Source organism: Falco punctatus (assembly GCF_963210335.1).
Source record: "Falco punctatus genome assembly, chromosome: 1".
Taxonomy (NCBI): Eukaryota; Metazoa; Chordata; class Aves; order Falconiformes; family Falconidae; genus Falco; species Falco punctatus.
Window position 1 is genome coordinate 110,372,654 of NC_137580.1, and position 19,265 is coordinate 110,391,918.

The 19,265-nt window shown below is 36.2% G+C and overlaps 1 protein-coding gene across 14 annotated transcripts in view; it reads right to left on the reverse strand.

Moving 5' to 3' along the window:
• Positions 1-19,265, reverse strand: part of BCAS3 (BCAS3 microtubule associated cell migration factor) — a 369,789-nt gene that overhangs the window by 277,713 nt on the left and 72,811 nt on the right. For all 14 annotated transcript variants that reach the window (XM_080382869.1, XM_080382866.1, XM_080382870.1 and 11 more), the window contains exons 12-13: positions 14,061-14,231; positions 4,131-4,224 (exon numbers count right to left, since the gene is read on the reverse strand). In XM_080382869.1, the coding sequence (XP_080238995.1) occupies positions 4,131-4,224; positions 14,061-14,231 (265 nt within the window). The remainder of the gene's footprint in view (positions 1-4,130; positions 4,225-14,060; positions 14,232-19,265) is intronic.

Consider the following 19,265-nt stretch of genomic DNA (forward strand, 5'->3'; position numbering starts at 1 on the left):
AGCTCCTTCCTCTTACATGCAAGTATCCTTGCCACATACTGTGGTGCAAGCGTCCCTTCTTGGGAAGGGGCTGTGGTAAAAAATAAATAAATACCATCTGTATGCATTACTTACTAAATGAATATACTGCAAAATCAGACCCCTTCTTCCTGTTAATAGACAGCACCTCATCCATGGCACTTGACAATGCTAAATTATTAATATTTATTTGATTTACTCAATATTGGATGGATGTCTAAAAATATCAAAACACGAGTGCTTCAAAAGAGAGACCTTATCTTCACATAAGTCACAAAAGCAATCCCTGGCATATATGGCATTATATAAATAAATCACTATTTTGACATATAATAAAGCATATAGAGAAACTGTGTCAGTTTCCTGTGGAAGAAAAGTATACATTAAATACTCATATTCTAGCAATTAAAAAAGAAAAAAAGAAAACAAGCAGCATGCCAAGTCACCTGAACTTGAAACTTGGAATTGGACGTACTAAGCACACTTCCAGAAACAGAACAAGAATGTTATACAGGAAGTGTGCCCACTGGCCAGCAGAAACTCTGCCACCAAAGCTGACAACACAACTGGCAAAGAGAACAGATTAAGGAAACACACATCATAATTTTTATTTTTACCACCAGAATAAGGACCCAGTTAGCATTTCATGTCTGTTTCCCAAAGATTCAATCAGCAACAAATGGCAAAGGAGGACCAGTTCTTTTTCACTTTTATTGAACTACTACATATCTTACCTATTAAAATGAAAAATGTTAAGCAGAGAGGCAGTAACAATATATGCAGGGTCCTGACTTTTAGAAATTCCATAGGACTAAGGGATTTTGCGGATGAGATGCCTGGCCACAAATTTTCAGCTGCAGTACAAACCCTCCCCTTCCCTCCATTCCCCAGAAAAACCCAGCAACCCACTCCCCATAGTAAACCATCACAACTTTTTTTGAAAACTAAAATTTGATGTGCACAGGAAAAAAAACAGAGAAAACCTAAACTACCAGGAACTGCAATTTTTCTCCTTTATGGTTGGTGGTTTGTTTGTTTTTGTTTTTTTTTTTCCCCCTTTTCTAATGTTAAACATGATTTGCTATATGTCTCTGACTGAGACTTTTACAGTCTCCCTAAAATCAACGGACTCAGGCAAGCTTTTATTAACATAAGGGTCTGGAAGAGGTATAGAGGGACATGCTAGGCAGCATTAAAAAAAAAACCAACAGCTATGGTGCCCCCTAAGCATACTCAGAAATGATATTTCAAGGTTGTTATTTTATTATTCAACCAGATTTTCAGAGCATCTATACATGTAATAAAAAAAAAAACCCACCCAAAAAAACCCCAACTATATGTTGTCTCTTCTTTCTTTGAATACCTCAAAACCAGAAAAAACTTCAACAGATTTGCCTTAAATTTAAACACAAGGTAGACCTAAAAGCCAGCAAAAGTTACTATAGAATGTCTATACAGCACAATGAAATGCTATGCAGAGACACCTCTGCTTGTTCTTGCACGATTTTGCTTTGTAATGCAGCTAAGGTAAAAAGAGCATGCATACAGCAAGCTCTCCTCGTCAACGAACCCAGCTCAGAACTTCACAGAGATTATTTAACATACTGGGAGGAAAAAAAACAAAAAAAACCTCAAAGCCTCAAAACCAAAGCAAGACAAACAAACAAAAGACACACACCTTATCAGCCAGAGTCTTGCCATTGCAAGACTTTCAATCAGGCCCACAGCAACATATCTTGGACAGTGTAAGTGCAGTAAAGGATTTCTTCTTGGTTTCAAAAAGAAAGATTAGGGAAAAAAATATGACTGTCATTTACTGACAATTAGTGAGTCTCTCTCCTTCCCACTGGATTGTTTTCTGATAATATTATATTGAAGCAATGTATTACCAGGAGCTGTTTTCACAATGATATCCATAAATTCTGCACTATTATTTATCACAATTAACTTATCTCTAGAAAGCTCCTTGTTCAGTAAGAAAACATGAAAAGGAAAAACAAACAAACAAAACAGGTATCCTACTGGCAACCAATACCTTTAAAATACAGCTTAAAGTGGCTGCGGCACTGTTCTACTGGTTTACTACACAAAACTCATATATAACCATCTTCCACATCCATTGACCTTCAGTGGTTTCCAGTGTAGTGGTGGCTTTGGTTTAGATTTTTTTCAAACATAATCCTGTAAGTTTTTACAGACCTGAATACCTGTGGAGCTCAGGGGCTCTTGGGATAAGACATGATGAAATTAAGTTATTTAATCAGTCATAGAAAATAAAATAGTACACTGAAACAGATCAGTGTTCCCTGTTTGCCTTTACAGCATAAGTCTGTAGTTGCTATGCTGCCGTGCAGCATCACATACACTGCTTGAAATTATAAGTGTTTTTTCACTACAACCAGCCAATAGATGAAGACAGTATCAAAAGCCGCCTCTTGTTTTGTTCTGCTTAGTAATGAGATCAGTTTAATTGGCAAAATACCACTATATAATGGATTAAGATGATGTTACTAACAACGCTGGCTTCAAACAAAATTCTGCCTTGATGTTAAATAAAGAATAGAGAGTCCTGTGTTAAGTGCTGCTTTCAGAGTGTAGGCAGCTGAGGTAAGAGTTTTCAACTGTTATGATATTGCTGTACCCAGAACATGCGGTATGATTCAATACCTTGCTGTGAGTCATCCCTCCTGCAAATATCTCATAACATATATAATTTGCAATCAGTCAAAAATAACAGCAATTAGAAAAAAGCATTTTGCCATTAAGTATCTTACTGCACCATTAGATCTAAGGTAACAGTCAGCTATATCATATACAAAGAATTGTAATGTTAGTACCTGAGCAAACCAAAAGAGCTTAATTATAATAGGAGTAAGTCAATAATATGCAAATATATCCTTCAATTTAAAAAATAACAAGTTAATTGGGTCTTGCATAAACATTCCGTTTTCCTTAAATCTGTACAATCATAAAAATTGTCTTAAGGAGACATTTAATTAGTATCTATAAAGCACTCTAAGTTAAGCAGCTGTATTTATTTCACTTAATTAGCACTGCTCAACTCTAGGTATTACCTTTCTACCAGAGTACAAAGCAAAAATATTACTGTTCTGGAATCTGCATAGCTGATTCTCCGTCAAATACATAAAGTTCCACAGAAAAATCTCTTTAAGTATCAGAAGAAAGTTCAGCCAGATGAGAATACAGTTTTTTATGTCAAAACCTCAGTGAAAATGCTGTGAACTGCGCACCGCTATTAAAGAGTTCTGACAGAACAGATGGGATGTCAGAATAAGACCAACTGGTCAGTAAAAGTGAAAACGTAAGTGACACACATTTAGTTTTATTCTTTAAAATGTGACTTCATCCTCAGGATCTTCATGGCCATATTTTAGAAACTGTTGATTTAGGCAAGTAGAAGCTGTTGATTCTCTGGCTGTTTTATTGATTACTACTGCAATTAACCAAAACTTTTTTTTTTCCCTGCCCATAAGTAGAATCATAGACATGTTAATTGTCAAGATAAGATTCGTAGTTACCTCTGCTGCCACGGTCATTGTTCATTCATCAAGAGAAAGGAGAGAAATAGGTACTTTGAGGAGTTTCTTAAAAGTATTTTCATATTATAGTTGATTTCACTCAGGAAAGAGGGTAGAATCACAAATTCTTCATCAATAAAACACATAATGGCAGTGTAAGTTACCTTAAGAAGCAGTGCCAGTGAAATGATTCATTTTATTTTCATTTATGGAGGAGTACAACTTAATACATGTGCTGATCCTCTGGATACCCGCGTATCAGAACACCTGGATACTTGGCTGGCAGGATACCCAAGAGAAGATAATTCCTTAATACTTCTGCTACATTCAAAGTGGCAGACAGTTTTCTCACATAGCTTAAGTTTGACATTTCCAGAGAAACCAAATTAACCAGTGTACAGCACAGTCAACACTCAACAGAGCAGGTCAAAAGTCCTAGCAGCAGCGAGGAGATACCTGCATGTGTTAGAACGGTACCTGCAATTCCTCCAAAGCAATGGAACACATACCTATGACATGCTACTGTCTTCATCTTGTTTACAATTATCACATTAAAACAGTAAAATAACTTACCACTGGGGTTAAAAGCCATGCAGCAAATAGGTTTTTCATGTGCAGGGAAGTGAGCCACGATACCATCACTATCAGAGTCCTCACTGACAAGTACCTGCAGAATATTAATAGAGACAAAAGAAGCTTAGGAAGTAAAAATATGCCTAAGAGAAAATACTAACTTACTGATACAGGAGTTGTTTTAGAAAATACACACAGTGGCATGAATTAGCAATATAACTGCATGTGAATTGAAGACAATCAATCTCTATTTTTTTTTAGATAAAGACATGCTCAAATAATCTACTATTAACTAGAAATAATTATACACTTTACACCTAGATTCTCTATTTATTCATCCTATTAAAATAAAGCAAAGTATTACTGGTTTGCTACACAAAGCATCAATGGCTGCACAGAAGCTTATCACAAAAGAAGTCTGCAGGCAGTGCACCAGGAAGCTACATTTACGGTTTCCAATGCCGTTGGCTGAAGCAAGGGTTGTGACCTCTCTGTATGCCTACAGTCAAGAAGGCCTATTATTCATAAATTTGTGACGGGAGTCTCTTGCTCATTCCACTCTCCCATGGACAGGAGCTCCCATTCCACCAGACTCAGCAGCAGTGTGCAGCTGGGCTAAGGTAAGGAGGATCGATGTAATTACATTGAAGCACACGGGCAGGTCTTTAACTGTCAACAACACGTTATTTTCTCTAAGCAATAATAAAAATCACAGAACAGAAAAAAAACCAAGAGGTAGCATAGAGTTTTTCAAAGAAAAGGGAATATTTAACCATTACGTAAATCAGTATTTTCTTTGGGATTCAAAGTATACATGGCAAACGAGTGGAAAAACGGACCACAAACCCAGATGAAGAAAGCGGGTTTGTTTTCCATCAGTTACATAGGCAGGAACACCACAGCTTGCATCCTGCTAGTAAGTGGTGATGGACTTGAGGTATCTGGATTTCCAAAGGACACAAGAAATATTAAGGACTGGGAACGCATATGAAAGCAGCTACAGTGCAGAATATGCAATGAACAAGAATTTTCTCCATCTTGAATTTGCTTCGATGGACATTAAATAACAGTATTACAAAGGTTGTTAACCAAAACCCCTTAAAAAAAACCCAAAACAATCATGCTGTGGCAAAATACCTTCTTGCGAACAAGAAAGCAATTATGAGGCAGGAGAATTTTCATAACAGAGGGAAATTAAGTGGAAAAAGGAAATACCTGAACTGAGATCTGTGTTGCGCAACATCTTCTGGAGAAAGGGACAAAGGATGAACTTTTAATTTTATTTAAACAAAAGGCTATTTGAAGTTGATAAAACTACTTGGGCCAGTCAAAACTAAAGCTGACTGTGAAGACTTACAAAAGGACCTCCAAAAGAACACAATATCTAATTGCACGAAAAGGAAAATATATTCTTAGATCTGTAGCAGAGAACCAAAAGATGTGTGGACAAAACATATGCAGGAGCTGTAAAATTATTTTATTCCTTGGTTACATCATGTTAAAAACTAAATTAAGTAAAATAATGAGAAAGATCTGTCAGAAAAGGACTTAATAGAAAGAGTTTCTGTGGTAAGTAAAACCCACCTTCTTAATAAGATAGTGCAAAATTTCCCATTTCAACTTGTCTGCTGCTTCAAAGATAATCTGAAAGGTTTTTAATACTTCCTATTCCTAACAGATATCAGAATAATTTGAAGATATTTTTATGCTTCAAAAAGAGAAATCATCTTTAAGTGTTTAAAGAAGTCACGTAATATGGATGAAGAGGCCTGCGCCTGACTTACTTTAAATGTTCAAATTACTTGGCACTGTCACATAAGCACAATTATGGTTTTGCTTTCCGTTGTCAGCATTTCGTGCTTATTCCAGAACCACTAACCAAAGGGTCTGGAGATCTTCCTAAGAGCTTTTCAAAGGAACAGTGTTCTTTTCTCAGCCTATATAAACTGCACTGAATAACTCCTATACATCTTTTCACAGCTTCCACTTTTAGGTAACCCAGTCTTATCCTAAATATTTTGCTCTAATTAAAGATACACAATAATGATAAAGTAACATCATAAACCAGCTTTACAAAAGAAAGAAAAGTTGGGGTTTTTATTTTTAAATCTAGTCTGTTAAACAAAAAATATTAATCTAGAAATGTGGAGGTATCAACAGTACCTAAATCATTGCTTAAAAAGTTACATAGCATCATCTTCTACAGACTAGAATGGATTAATTCAGCATGGCCTTTTTTTTTTTTTTTTAAACTCATGATAAATGTACCACTGCTGTCATCCCTGCAACATAAAACCCCTATTTAACAGACATGGAACAGTCTGGATGGTAAGACAACCTTTAAATATTTTTCCTCTGGAAATAAGATACAAAGCAAAAATCTGACAACATCAAAAATTGTGAAACACCTTAGACATACCAATCTGAGAATACACTAAAGCCCAAATCTATTACTTGTATGCTATGCTAACTGACTCCACACTTTGAAATGTTTTATTTTCAATCACTGCTTAAAATTACCTTCCTGGAAAAACACCCTTTGTGTTTAATCTAAACGGACTTTTTTAAAAAATCTCTTTTCACTGTAAAAGCTGATTTTCAGGTACAGCAAACCAGTCCTTATTTTAGCTGTTATACAATTCCATTGTTTGTGATAGAAATACAAGGAAGAAGAACTTGTCAGCATAACATCCCATCGAGAATGAAAGAAAAGCAACTGTAAGCTTGTGGATCCTGAAAACCCTCGCCTGCCACCAAAGCTTGACTCATGCAGAGCTTTCAGACTCAAGTAAAATTATGTTAGTATCCTGCGTTGGCCAAGTTGGGGGGGGGGGGGGGGGGGGCGCACGTGAAAAAGAAAAACCCCCAAAAGCACCTTCGTTACTCAGAAAATTGCAGATCCTTGGATACTGGAGAATCTGAAACTCAGGTTGTGATCGTGCCACATCACCTCCTTTCTTGACATCTGATATCTGTCACTCCCTACCAACTGCAGCCAGAGAACTGAAATACTTGCTTCTGAAGCACACACATGGAAACAACACTTGCTTGTGCAAGGTAAGATGAAGTTGGAAAAAATGTTCATCTTTTTAAAATCAACATGAAAAAAAAAATCCTTGTGGAACAGAGAAGAAAAGTACCGTTTTAAAATCACCAACTTCTATTTAAACCTATAGGCTGCACTGCAAGATTTGTCATGTCCTTCCCTTGCACTTTTGCCGTGGACAGTTGGGGAAAACATACATCATTTTTTACAATTTCAACACTACAAAGGAAGGGAGAAAAAAAATATCAAAGGAATTACAGCAGCTGACTTAACTACATCATCAACCAAAGAGGAGCCTCTTTGGAAACATCCCTTCCAAACATGCCACAAAAGAAAAGCCTGGTTCACATGGCAATTTACAACTTCCATAGCTTTAAAAAATCATAGTAGGATTTTCACCATCATATACAACCTAAGGAAAACAAAATTATGCTGATACAACATGAGATGCTTTATATGGGAATACATTATTTTCTGTATTAGAGACCTTTAAATGGATATAACTGCCCTGGTACAACAGGGTCTATATAAATCTAAATAGATCAAATAGCACAGATTTCACGTAGACAAGGATGAAGACTGGAGCTGTACAGGAATGAAGAAGTATTCAAGGCTCTGCCACGGAGGCTTCCCAAGTTTTAGAAGCCACTTCTTGCCAAGGCAGAAGTGGAAGACGCTATCTGCAAAGGTGCTGGAGAGAACAATGCCCATCGGCTAACAAATGGCACATTAAATCAATACCCACATTGTACAACTAGTTCCTTTCGGCCAGTTTATGGTTTCTTACCACTGAAAAGAGTAGAGTTGGAAATTTTTCTTGGAAGTCAAAACAGTGGTACAAATTGCCTAATAATGCACGCAAGTGCTGTCAAAAAGCTTGAAGGAAGCAGCTCTTTCAGCTTCCCAATGCACAGAACATACAAATCCCACAGGAATCCTGAGTCTGCAATCTTTTTCATCCCAAACAAGCTTCAACCTCCAAGGCAGTGGCCTCTAACCACTCTACTATTAAGAGTAAAAGACCGTACAGAGTCTCTCATTGAAAAAGGTTCATAAATCTTAGCAATACTCTTATAATTGCATAGTCACTGAGGTTCATAAGGACGTTTGAGTATCTTCCTTGCAGAGTTCCCTACCATTACAAATAGAAACACCATTTTAAGAAAAACCAACAAGAAACAAAACGGCCTTGTAAATGAGCATTCAGCCTGTTTCTGATGCCCAAATACTATCTTATCAAGAGAGCTGCAACATAATTTTCAAAAAAGCTGCCCAGCCAACCCAGTCCATAGCGGGAGACACTGAGCCAATGCTGCAGCTCTCAAGCCAGCTCTATTAGAGTTCAACAGAACACCATAGTTGATCAAAGATGAATCAAATCCTCTTTATCTTACTCTAAACCAGAAAGAGACAAAACACCTAGGGGATCATTACATTTATTATCAGAAAACAGTGTTTGCTTTGAGGGCAAGAGATAGCTGAAGCCAAAGCTTTTTTCTCCTATGCCATATTTTTCTTCATTCGTTGTATTTTCCATACTGCTGAACAGAAGCCACTACTAATTATGACTTCAATTATTTTAATCTTTCAAGGCAAATTACACCACTTATCCCAGTGGAGACATGTTTTTAAATAAAACATGAAAGTAACACAAATAAAAATGGACACAAATCTAATCACGCAGGTCCTACTCTTAATCAAATTAAGAAAGAATAATCTCATCGTCGTAATAACAAAGATGTTTGTCAATATTTATAAATATGGGTATTATATACTAGAGAAATCTTTGTATATACACTTATTAAGATCTCCATTGATTTAAATAGCTGAAGTTAGAGCAGTGTTTGCTTCAGTTCCTAAGACGTATGCACAAAAACCAGCCCCCTCCACACCGACCCCCCCAATTAGCCTCCCCCAACTTATAGCTAAGGTCAAACATCAGTGGAAAAGGGCTAAAAGTGATAGATCTGTGGCATTAACTACTGCACTCCTTTTAATAGAATCCAGCATAAACTCAAAACAGCCTTGTGCTCAGCCTGAACCATTTATCTGAGACAAAAATGTCTTCTTGACAAAAAACAGATCTCCTTTAATAAAAGTAAGGCAGACAGTATTATGCTCTGAGGGAATCCTGTTGCTCTTTTTATATTTATATATAAAAAGAATTCTTCTGTAATACACGTAGATATAAAAAGTGAAGAAAATTGATGCCAAATATATGAGCATCAGAACATCAAATTAACCTTTGTGAAACCGTTCTTATAAATAAAAGCACTGGTGTTAATGACCAGTGGAATTACGTATGTAGTTGGAAAATCTATTATTGAATACGCTTTATTCTTCTAGCTTCTTTTTCCTCTAGACCAAAGTTTCACAACAATTCTTGCTCCTGATAAGCATCTTCATTTGGTTCAATTGTTATCAACTCCTTACGAAATGAAAATGAACTTTTGAAACTGCAGCAGTCTGCCTTTTTTTCTGAAAATTCCTCTTTAATGCAATAAAAAGTTAATAGGGAACAGAAAAAAGCACCAATCACATTTTAAAACATAAAAAGATCAACATGTTATCCTATTTTTATAAGTTATTTTTAAAATATTTCCTCAAATATTTTCATGAGTTTTGGATGACCTGTGAAAGCAACACAATGATATCTCATCAATCACACTGCTCTATCAAAAGCACTAAGAATCAAGTTTTGTATTTTTAAATGGCCACATATTTCTCTGTCAACTAAATGTTAGATGTTTAACAGATTTACATTCAGTCACAAAACTGGCCACTTTTGAGAAAGGTCATTATTGCAGACTACATGTGGGTGGCCTAGTTGATGAATTAATTAAGAATACAGAAACAAAGGTCGAAAGAAAATAATTTTTCTTTAAAACTCAAGCCACTAAAGTCTTACACATTTAATTCCAATTACAGCAAAAGAGGACATCTGTACAGCTTTAGTTTTGTCCATTTCAACTAATTAACAGATTCAAATAAATAGTCATTACATCTAACTGAAAAGTTTGCTAACACTTCATTAGAAGGAAGTTTAAACAAGCACACAACCTTGTTAACATATTTTGGTTTACCACAAAGTTACTTGGGCATCTCGATAATTATTTTGACTCCCTTTACAAATACATCATGACAGCCAACTTCAATAATTCCACATTCCTTTGCATTTAATTACCCCATAATTCAAATTTTCTTAAAGTACCACCAATTATGAAGGTAGGAGCTATCATATAAACAACTGTTGGGTTTGAGACTTTACTACAATATCTACATTTATAAGGTTTATTAAAAATATTTTCCCTGCAGATTTAATCCTGCAAGATTACATTAGAAGATTTCTTTGGTCTTTAGTTGTATATTTTTCAGGGGTAAGCTAGCATTTCAACCTCTGCCATGGTAGCCCAGTACATTTCATGAAATGCATTTACTCCCATCTCGCATTCTTCATATTGGGTATCTTTGAAACAGCAGATATAAAAAAAAATTGGTGAAAACGTAGAGATGTAGTTAGTCCTTCTGGGTCATGTCCAAAACATGTTCCTTCAATTGTCCTACTGGCAAATTAATCTGTATGTTCATACACAAGCACAGAGCGGTTCACTCCATCTTTAAACTCTATGTTGCTATGCTCAAAGTCAATGGACAAGCACATGCATCATTACTTTGCAAGCCTATATATATACACACACACACAAAATCCTAATTCCCAGTGGAAAAAGTGCTTATTTCTCCTTCAAAACTACATGCTTGCTTGCCTTAGATTTACATTTACTGTCATCTTCTTCCACTTCCCCTCTCTTTTTAAAACAGGCATCTTCTTTTTTTTTTTTACTATATGCTATCTTAAAGATATATTTTATTACTTGGGAAATGTTTTCCTTCATTACAACACCCAAATTCTTTGTTAGGCTGTGCAGGTAGATAGAAATCTTTATTGACCTGAAAGAGGTGAGGTATTCCTTTCTCACGAGGAGTCTGTTGATAAGACAGTAACTCTTTTCTGCTTCTGAAACTCCCCTCGTTTACGATTAGGCTGACAACCTCTGAAAACCATGCACACACACACAAGTATGAAGAAAAGTATTCAAGGCTTTCAAACTGTGAATTCAGCACAGAAAGCACTCGGCAGGCATTACTAATGCTTGTGGTTTCCTAGTCAGTTTAGGAAGACCAACGCTGGTAACGGACAGAGACACCCAGCAGCGTCCCTGGCCAGCAAAAATTAAATATTCCAAAAGGCATCTTCATTGTAGAAGAAAGCAGGAATGCCGCCAAGTGTTTCTTTGTACCCATCCAGACCTCTTATTTCCCACCTGGAATCTGAAAACTGGGATGATAAAACCAGTGACTGGCAAAATCACTGCCACACACCATCAAGAAGAGAGGCCAAACTATACAAGGCGTTTGTGATCCTGCTGTGCAGCAACTACTTTCTCTTAACCACAGGTGAGGCTGGATCTTGCATTCATCAACCTGCTCAATCACTTCTCTAGTTCAACCGAAGTGTCAGCCATAACGTAGCTTGGATGACTTCTATCAAACCAGCTTGCCACAACAGAATAAAACACTTGCAGAAATTAAAGCAATGCGGAAAATCTATGCAGCTCAAACAGCCGCACAGATTTCCAACCTGCACGATGCTTAACCACGAGTTTATGCTGAAGTAGATGAGCAATCACATTCAGTTCAGTGGGATTACTCACATCACCTAAAGGTCAGACTCACTGAAACGCTTTCCTGAACTGAAGCTTCACTGAATTATGCTTTAAAAAGTAGCCAGGACTACCCGGCCAGTAACAAATACGTGCCATCCAAACTAGCACGCTTGCCTGCTTCTGCCAGCACGCAAGTACCGGATCCCTGCCAAGCGCCCTGGGACAAGTCGATTCACACAACTACCAAAATGCGAATCTGCTGTGTTCCAACAGGGCTGTGTGCACAAAGGCCGTGGAAACAGCTGGAGTGATGGACGGGAACTCAAGTGGGGCTTGGGAGCACAGCCGACACCCCTTACACCAGAAGGTTCTTTACTGGGGCAGTGTTGAATGACATTCTTTATTTAGACCATTTATTTTTAATCAGCTTTCTTTTTGCTAGATGCACATTTCAGTAAGGAAAGATTGTTAAAAAGTTGTCTGGACCACGAAAATCTAACAATGCAAAAAGAAAGATTCTTTCATTTTTTCCCAGGGGGAAAAAAATGGTGCTAATTCTGAAAGTAAGTCTCAGCACTGAAAATAAATTAATAATTTAATAGCATTTTAAAACTTCAGATCACAAAAATACAAACAGAAGACATACAAACAATTAGGATATCTAATTTAGAGCTTCCTTCCCTAGAGATTCAAGACAAAAAATATTTTACTAGAACTGATGGCTTATTTATGTTACAGCAGCAGTATTTGGACAAGGCAAACGTTATCATTTTTACAACTACTTTTCTATAGTGCCCTTTAGGCTTGATAGCTCCCTACTATTGTTAAGGTCAGAGGACAAGTTCATAAAACCTCTAAATCATACATAACAAGACTTAAAAACCTAAGATATATCATTTTTTTTTTCCCTAGACCTATGCAGAAGAATCAAAGCACAATGACCATCAGAAATAATGACCGCATTAAATAAGGCTTCATGAGAAATTTATGAAGCAGAATTTTTCTTCCTTTTTCTTTTTTTTTTTTTTTCCTGGCAGTATAAAAAGAGCCAAAAGACTTTTTTTCCAGGAAACAAAAACAAACCCCACGGCCAACAGACTTAACAGACTTATTTTAAGACTTGACTCTAAGACCTTAAGTAAAATAAATTCTTTTTTCCATTCTCTTTTTTTCTTTTCTTTTAATTTTGCAAGAAAAGGCCTATAATATTGTATGAACAATCACTTTTCAGTGCAACATTACTTGGCTAAGTACTTCCAAAACTAATTCTCAGGCACAACCACAGCTCAAACAGCATACTGGGGGTTTTGTTGGTTTTCAAGAAAAACATTTCATTTTACTCTCAGGTAAGAAAAGAAAAGAACTTGACTACTGATTTGTCATTAATACCTTACTAACTTACCTGCAATAAGCATCAGAAAGGTAGGAGGAAAACAAGAAAAAATACAGGATTTTTCTTTTTTAAATTCAAGAAGTGTCAACATAGGGAGAACAATTTTATAAAATAGTTAAAGAATAATGAAGTGTATGGGAGTCCTGCATAAACGCTGACCTCCAGGACCAGAGTAAAATTGAAATGATTGATAGAAACAAACACAAAAGGCACAGATATCTTCTATGTCATAAAGACAGTACAGAACACCAATTTAAAGTTTGTGTGATAATGGGATGGATTTTTTAAATTATTTTGCCTGACACACTGTACTGTATATTACTAGTAAAACAGGGCATATGCCTCACAAAACAGCATCATGCTTGATCACATTTTAGTTTTCAAATTTATGTAAAATTTTAAGTTTTTATACTTAATATCCAACTCCACTCATCCTCTTTTTTAAACTGGAATTCAACAATTCACCATATTTCTAGACAACCACATTTTCCAGCCACATTATATATTAATAAATGCAATCAGACTACATATACATTTCAACTGATCAGCATAAATCAATGTCAATTATGAACAAGTGTTAGAGAGACAAAATGTGACACTTCACACTTGATCTTGTCAAAGTGTCACATAAATATGTTGTAAGGACAATATATATTTTGGCTTAATTTCAGTCCCAAATACAACTTTATCACAGCTGCGTGTGTCTGTAAGAGTTTCTGACCTAGCAAAAATCTCATCTATTTTTCATTTTCAAAAGCATAAAATACATTTTCCTGAGATTTTTGTGAAAACGAATGCATATTTGGTTTATGTGCGAACTCTATTACCTGCCCTTCTGCAACTGTCTCTGTATCAATAATGGTGATGATTCCAGGCACCAGAGGACTTCGACGAATGTTGCTATGAGCTAAAATTTCTTCTTCGGTTGCTCCTGAAGGCTGCGTCCCTGTCAGCTGCGTAACTACTTTCCCCACCATCGTAAGTCCAGTCTTTATCGTCTATAAAAAGGAAGAGAACCAATAAATAATGCTTAGGGCTGTTTTGTGGATCTATCTTGAATTTTTTCCTCAACACCATTAATATAAGTAGATTATGCACACCAGAAGAACACAAAACAAATGTTTTTATAAGTGATATATAAACTGCAAAAGGCTGGATATAACAGAAATACCCTGAAAAAAATTAGCATCTTATCAATGTAAAGTATTCATCTTTGTTTTGGAATTAAATGCTTCCAAAAATTCTTGAAAAAAGAATATTTTTATGTTGCCTAAACATTACGATTTTTTTCTCTCTTTAACTTACTAGTTACTTATTCCAAGAGGCACAGAGCACAGACAGTTAGAAGAATCAAACAATAAAGCCAAGATGGGTGTGTGTGGAGGGCAGTGTTATATAGAGCAATACTTGTAGCCCCTAATGGTTAATACTGAAATAGTTATGCCTTCCGCACAAGTGCAAGAGACAAGCAATTTGGTCTCTGATAGACAGGACAGAACCACTCGTTTCTCAGCAATTATGCCTTTTGCAGCATTAAAACTGAACATGGGACTCAAACCCAGCAAAATTAAAGAAGCCATCCTCAAGGCACCAGAAGGGACAACTCTATACCAAGTACACACATATCCCATTACAAATCACAGGACTTTCCATAGCCTGCATGTTTTCCAGACATGGGTTTGAAAACACACTCATTGCACCAGCTTTTATCATCTAAAGATGCTGAAGATTGTTTTTATGTTGCTTTATTTTATTTGGAGAAAGAGGGAGAGTGCACACAGTAGGAGAGATACAGATTTAAAGAAAACCAACCCAAACTACAACTTTAAATATTTTCTCCTTGAATCAAGGACTGTGCCTTATTTGCCTATAAAGAACTGAGCAGATTTATTATGCAATATAAACAAGAAATAGCAAAAGAGATCAGAATGGAATGACACTATAACAAGCCAATTCTTAACTAAAAAGTCAAGCTAAGCTGCCTGCTAAATTGAAAAGGAAAAAAAACGTACGGATCACAGGCTGAAACCAAGAAGCAGCCACAAATCAATTGCAATTGCTTTGTTTAGTGCTAAAATCTCAAACTGCAGTGATTAGAAAACACATTAGTGTTCATCAATTAGCAGCCAAACGTTTGTTTTAATAATTCATAGGAAATGACTTACACAAAGTCTGTTAGTGTGTTGTCAGGAAAACCTCTGAAGGGCCAACAGAATTAGGCGCCACACTGTATTGATGGCAATATCCAGCCAGGAAGCCTGATTAACCTCTGAGATGCCTCAGCTGATGTACTTACCCCATTAATGCTAATGGAGATACTACCACTTAAAATCGAGCCATGCCTTTATCACAGAAATGTCTTTGGGGTTTAAAGTCTTTAGTAATATCCTGCCATTTGTTTCTTATTATTTCTTTTAATACTCAGACACAACAAATGAGAACAAAACAAATTTTAACAGTGGCAAATTCAGAAGGCTGAAAAACGTACCAGGTAATGGTATCAGCGGAATAGACCTAAAATAGACCTAATGCCATCACAAGAACGTATTTCAACTTTCCCTACAAAAACTGACAAGGCAGTTTTCTGGCCAATAGTTACAATCATTTAAAATGCACTGGTAGTTTATACATCAGGAAAGAAAAATCAGGACAGAAGTACTATATGGCAAATTAAAAGACCAAGAACTGCAACTGGCCTATTTTAGAAAATGTTTTTAATGTTTTAGCTAGAGAAACTGTATGACGAAGTGCCAAATACAAATTTATAGCTCTCTAGAAAAAAATTTAACATGTTTATCTAGCAAAATGCATTACCATTACATGGTAGACTGTGACTGCGGGACTACTGAGAAGTAATAGGTGTACAAAGATGTGGCCAATGCCATTAGCTCAGAAATATCAGTGCAAAACCATTACGACACTTACTTCTTTGTGCTATGTGTATATTTCCAAAAACTTCTTTGGTAATCTTTAACCTTTCCCATGCCATATCAGCTGTCCCCTCTATCCATTAGAGCTAATGACCTTGCTCTCACATAAGCTGTTAGTACTCATTAAGAAGTTATCAGGTAACAAGAGAAAACAGATGCAGCCTTTGCTAAATCACTTCACCACTACAGGATTAAAAGATATGGAGAAAGAATCAACTAAAGAAGTTATGAGGTGAGAAGAACTTGGTTTATAATTTGATGCTAGGCATTCGACAGACCAAATAAATTTAAAATTAAAAAGGTTAAAGTTTGCACTGTCCCAGTTCCTTTGTCATGGGAACCTGCCAATGCATACCCAGTGAAATTTTCTTAGAAATAAAATTGAAAGACTTGATCCAGTTCCTTTTGTAAGTAATGATGCGCATTGTACAAACACACAATATATCTGTATGCTCGCATGTACCCTAAAATAAGACTGTTCTCATTCATTCAAATATGAAGAAAAACATACATTTAATTAAAATAACTGTATGCACTCATACCTCATTTATTTGAAAAACAAGTACAATTTTAATTAGATGAGAAAATTAAAATGCATCATTCGGTGCCTGTTAGGCTGTTCTGTTCCAACAAAGGTCTTAACTCCTTTTAGTGACAAAATTGTTCCTGTTTCTCATAATAAACACATTTTACATGATTTATTTCTTTACAAATGAAAAATCTATAGAAAGCAGAAAGAGATATCACAGAAATATGGCTTGGTAGTCAAAGATGTGAAAGCCTAATGGTTAGTTTGAACAAAATGAACATACTATCAATTATAGATTCCAGTTCAAACTAAATGTTTGTTGAAATGCTCATGCCTCACCAAGATGTTTCCCTTCCCTTCCCCGCTCTTGCCACATACTCTGCAAAGAGGCAGAACAGGGAGAAACCTGTTAGGAAATTGATCTCAAACAGCATGGCAAGTGTGACCGCTTGGGATACATTAGGATGGGGAAGGTCTGCATGAGCACCACTTGAACAGAGAGTGAGCTGAAACCTGACTCACCCAGGGGCATGGTGGGACCAAACCTCTCTTCAACAAGACATAGGGGGAAAAAAAAAACCAAGCATGGAGACATAAGAATGTCTTTTCCTAAATTCCCCTTCCTTGCTGCATCCAAAAATGGATCAATATGGATAATTACAACAAGCAATTTCACATTTGGATGCTCATCTCAAACCAAGCACCTGAATATTCTCCCATCACTAATACTATTAAGTAATGAAGTGGTTTATTCTAAAAGATATTCTGCATCCATTCTACCGTGTTTGTTCAACTAGAGTGAAAAGAATCTTTATCCCACATGTAACAATATTTTCATTTTTCCAAACACATCAGTTTCTGCCCTTGCTAATCATTAACCTAAATTGGAATCTTCACACATTTTCTCTTTCCAGAAATCTTCTGCTTGGTCAAATTACAGAAATTACCAAAGCTTTTTAGAACAAGATCAGACAGAGAGCCACCAAACAAATGTGGGGTAATTAAAGTAAGAGTTCGAGCGAAGAAAAAATGCCTGTGTTTTTCCAGCAACAACAAAAAGCAATGCTCTTACAAGATGCATCTAAGGAAAAACAGGAAAAAGTTCAATGTTCAAAATAAAACCCTTCTAGAAATTATAAAATCAAATGGGAAGATGATACAAAGGAATTCTTCATAATGTTACCAGAACAAGAGTTTTGGCATCAGTAAACACCACACTTCAACATGACCACAATTTGGAACTTGGTGCTCTCAGTTACCAGCGGAGCTTCTGACTCCCAAGTTATTTGATTAAGGACAGAATTTATTTTCTGCATCAAGTATAGTACACAGCAGTACACGCACTGAGGACAAACCCACTATTCACTACCAGGACACTCAAAAATATTTATCATCAAAGAGAATACCATTAAAGTAAATATTCTGTATTGCCTTTGAGACCTTCTAGGGAGAATCTGAAAGGTAATTCTCAAAGGTGACCCTGTTGAAATTATTCTTTGCTCTCGGCTTTATTCTTCTTCTCTATATGAAGGTTCCTTCACTTCCCTCAATAAGAAACTGGAACCCAAACAGAGAAAATGCTGTAACTTAAGATAACAGGGCTCAACAAGAACTTCTATGGAATCGCTTCTGAACAAAAAAAAAACACTGTAGGGAACAGGAAAGGACAACCACTTCCAAAAAATCCAATACCTCTGCTGATCAAAGCAAATTACAAACTATTGCAGGCAGATAGGATATAACAGCAGTAGAGGTTTAAAAATTGTCTTATTTAAGCAAGGGGTAAGGTTTATGGTGAGGTAATGAGATGGACAAAGAACAACAGATATTTGGAGTAGGTATTTGCCAAAAAGAAAGCATTTTATTTATCAGAGATGAAAACCTGCTAAGACAGTAAACCAAGATTAAATGAAATCAGTAAAAAAATTAACATTTCAGACTTAGTGTTGCACACTCGGACATGAGTAACAAATCAATACAGTAAGGCTGAGATATGCTCAAGAGCCAAATCATATGAATACTTAAAACAGTATCAGTATTAATCTTGTCTACCACAGTAACAACTAACATTCAGTCCAGAGCAAAAGCAATGTGCTATGCAAAATAAAAAGCATGACAGAGATTGTGCCTTTGTGATTATCCGTTTTCCTAACTTTCACTATTTATCACTCTAGAGAGACTAACAACCTTCTCTTTCCTATGATTACAAACACATTTTATCTTCAGTATCTATTCACATGATACAACATCACTACTTCAGTGCTGCAAACGTTCACTTTAATGTAGGAATTTCTGGATTATGATCCCTGGCTAGTACCACTCAGCAGGTAAGATCATTACCTTGGTCCTTACTGGCTTTGAAACCTAGTTATCCACGGTTTTTAGAGGTTAGGGCTATAAAAGCTGTCCTCTTTTTTCAGACTTTTTTAGTCTGTCAAAAAAAGTTACAACAGAATGGTGCTTACTTAGCCTTCGATGCCTACTGGAACGCTTTGACAATCATTATATGGTTTAAAAAAGCTTTGGCCTGTTCTTCTTCAGTCATGAGCAGCCCTGGCTTTGGCATCACAGTG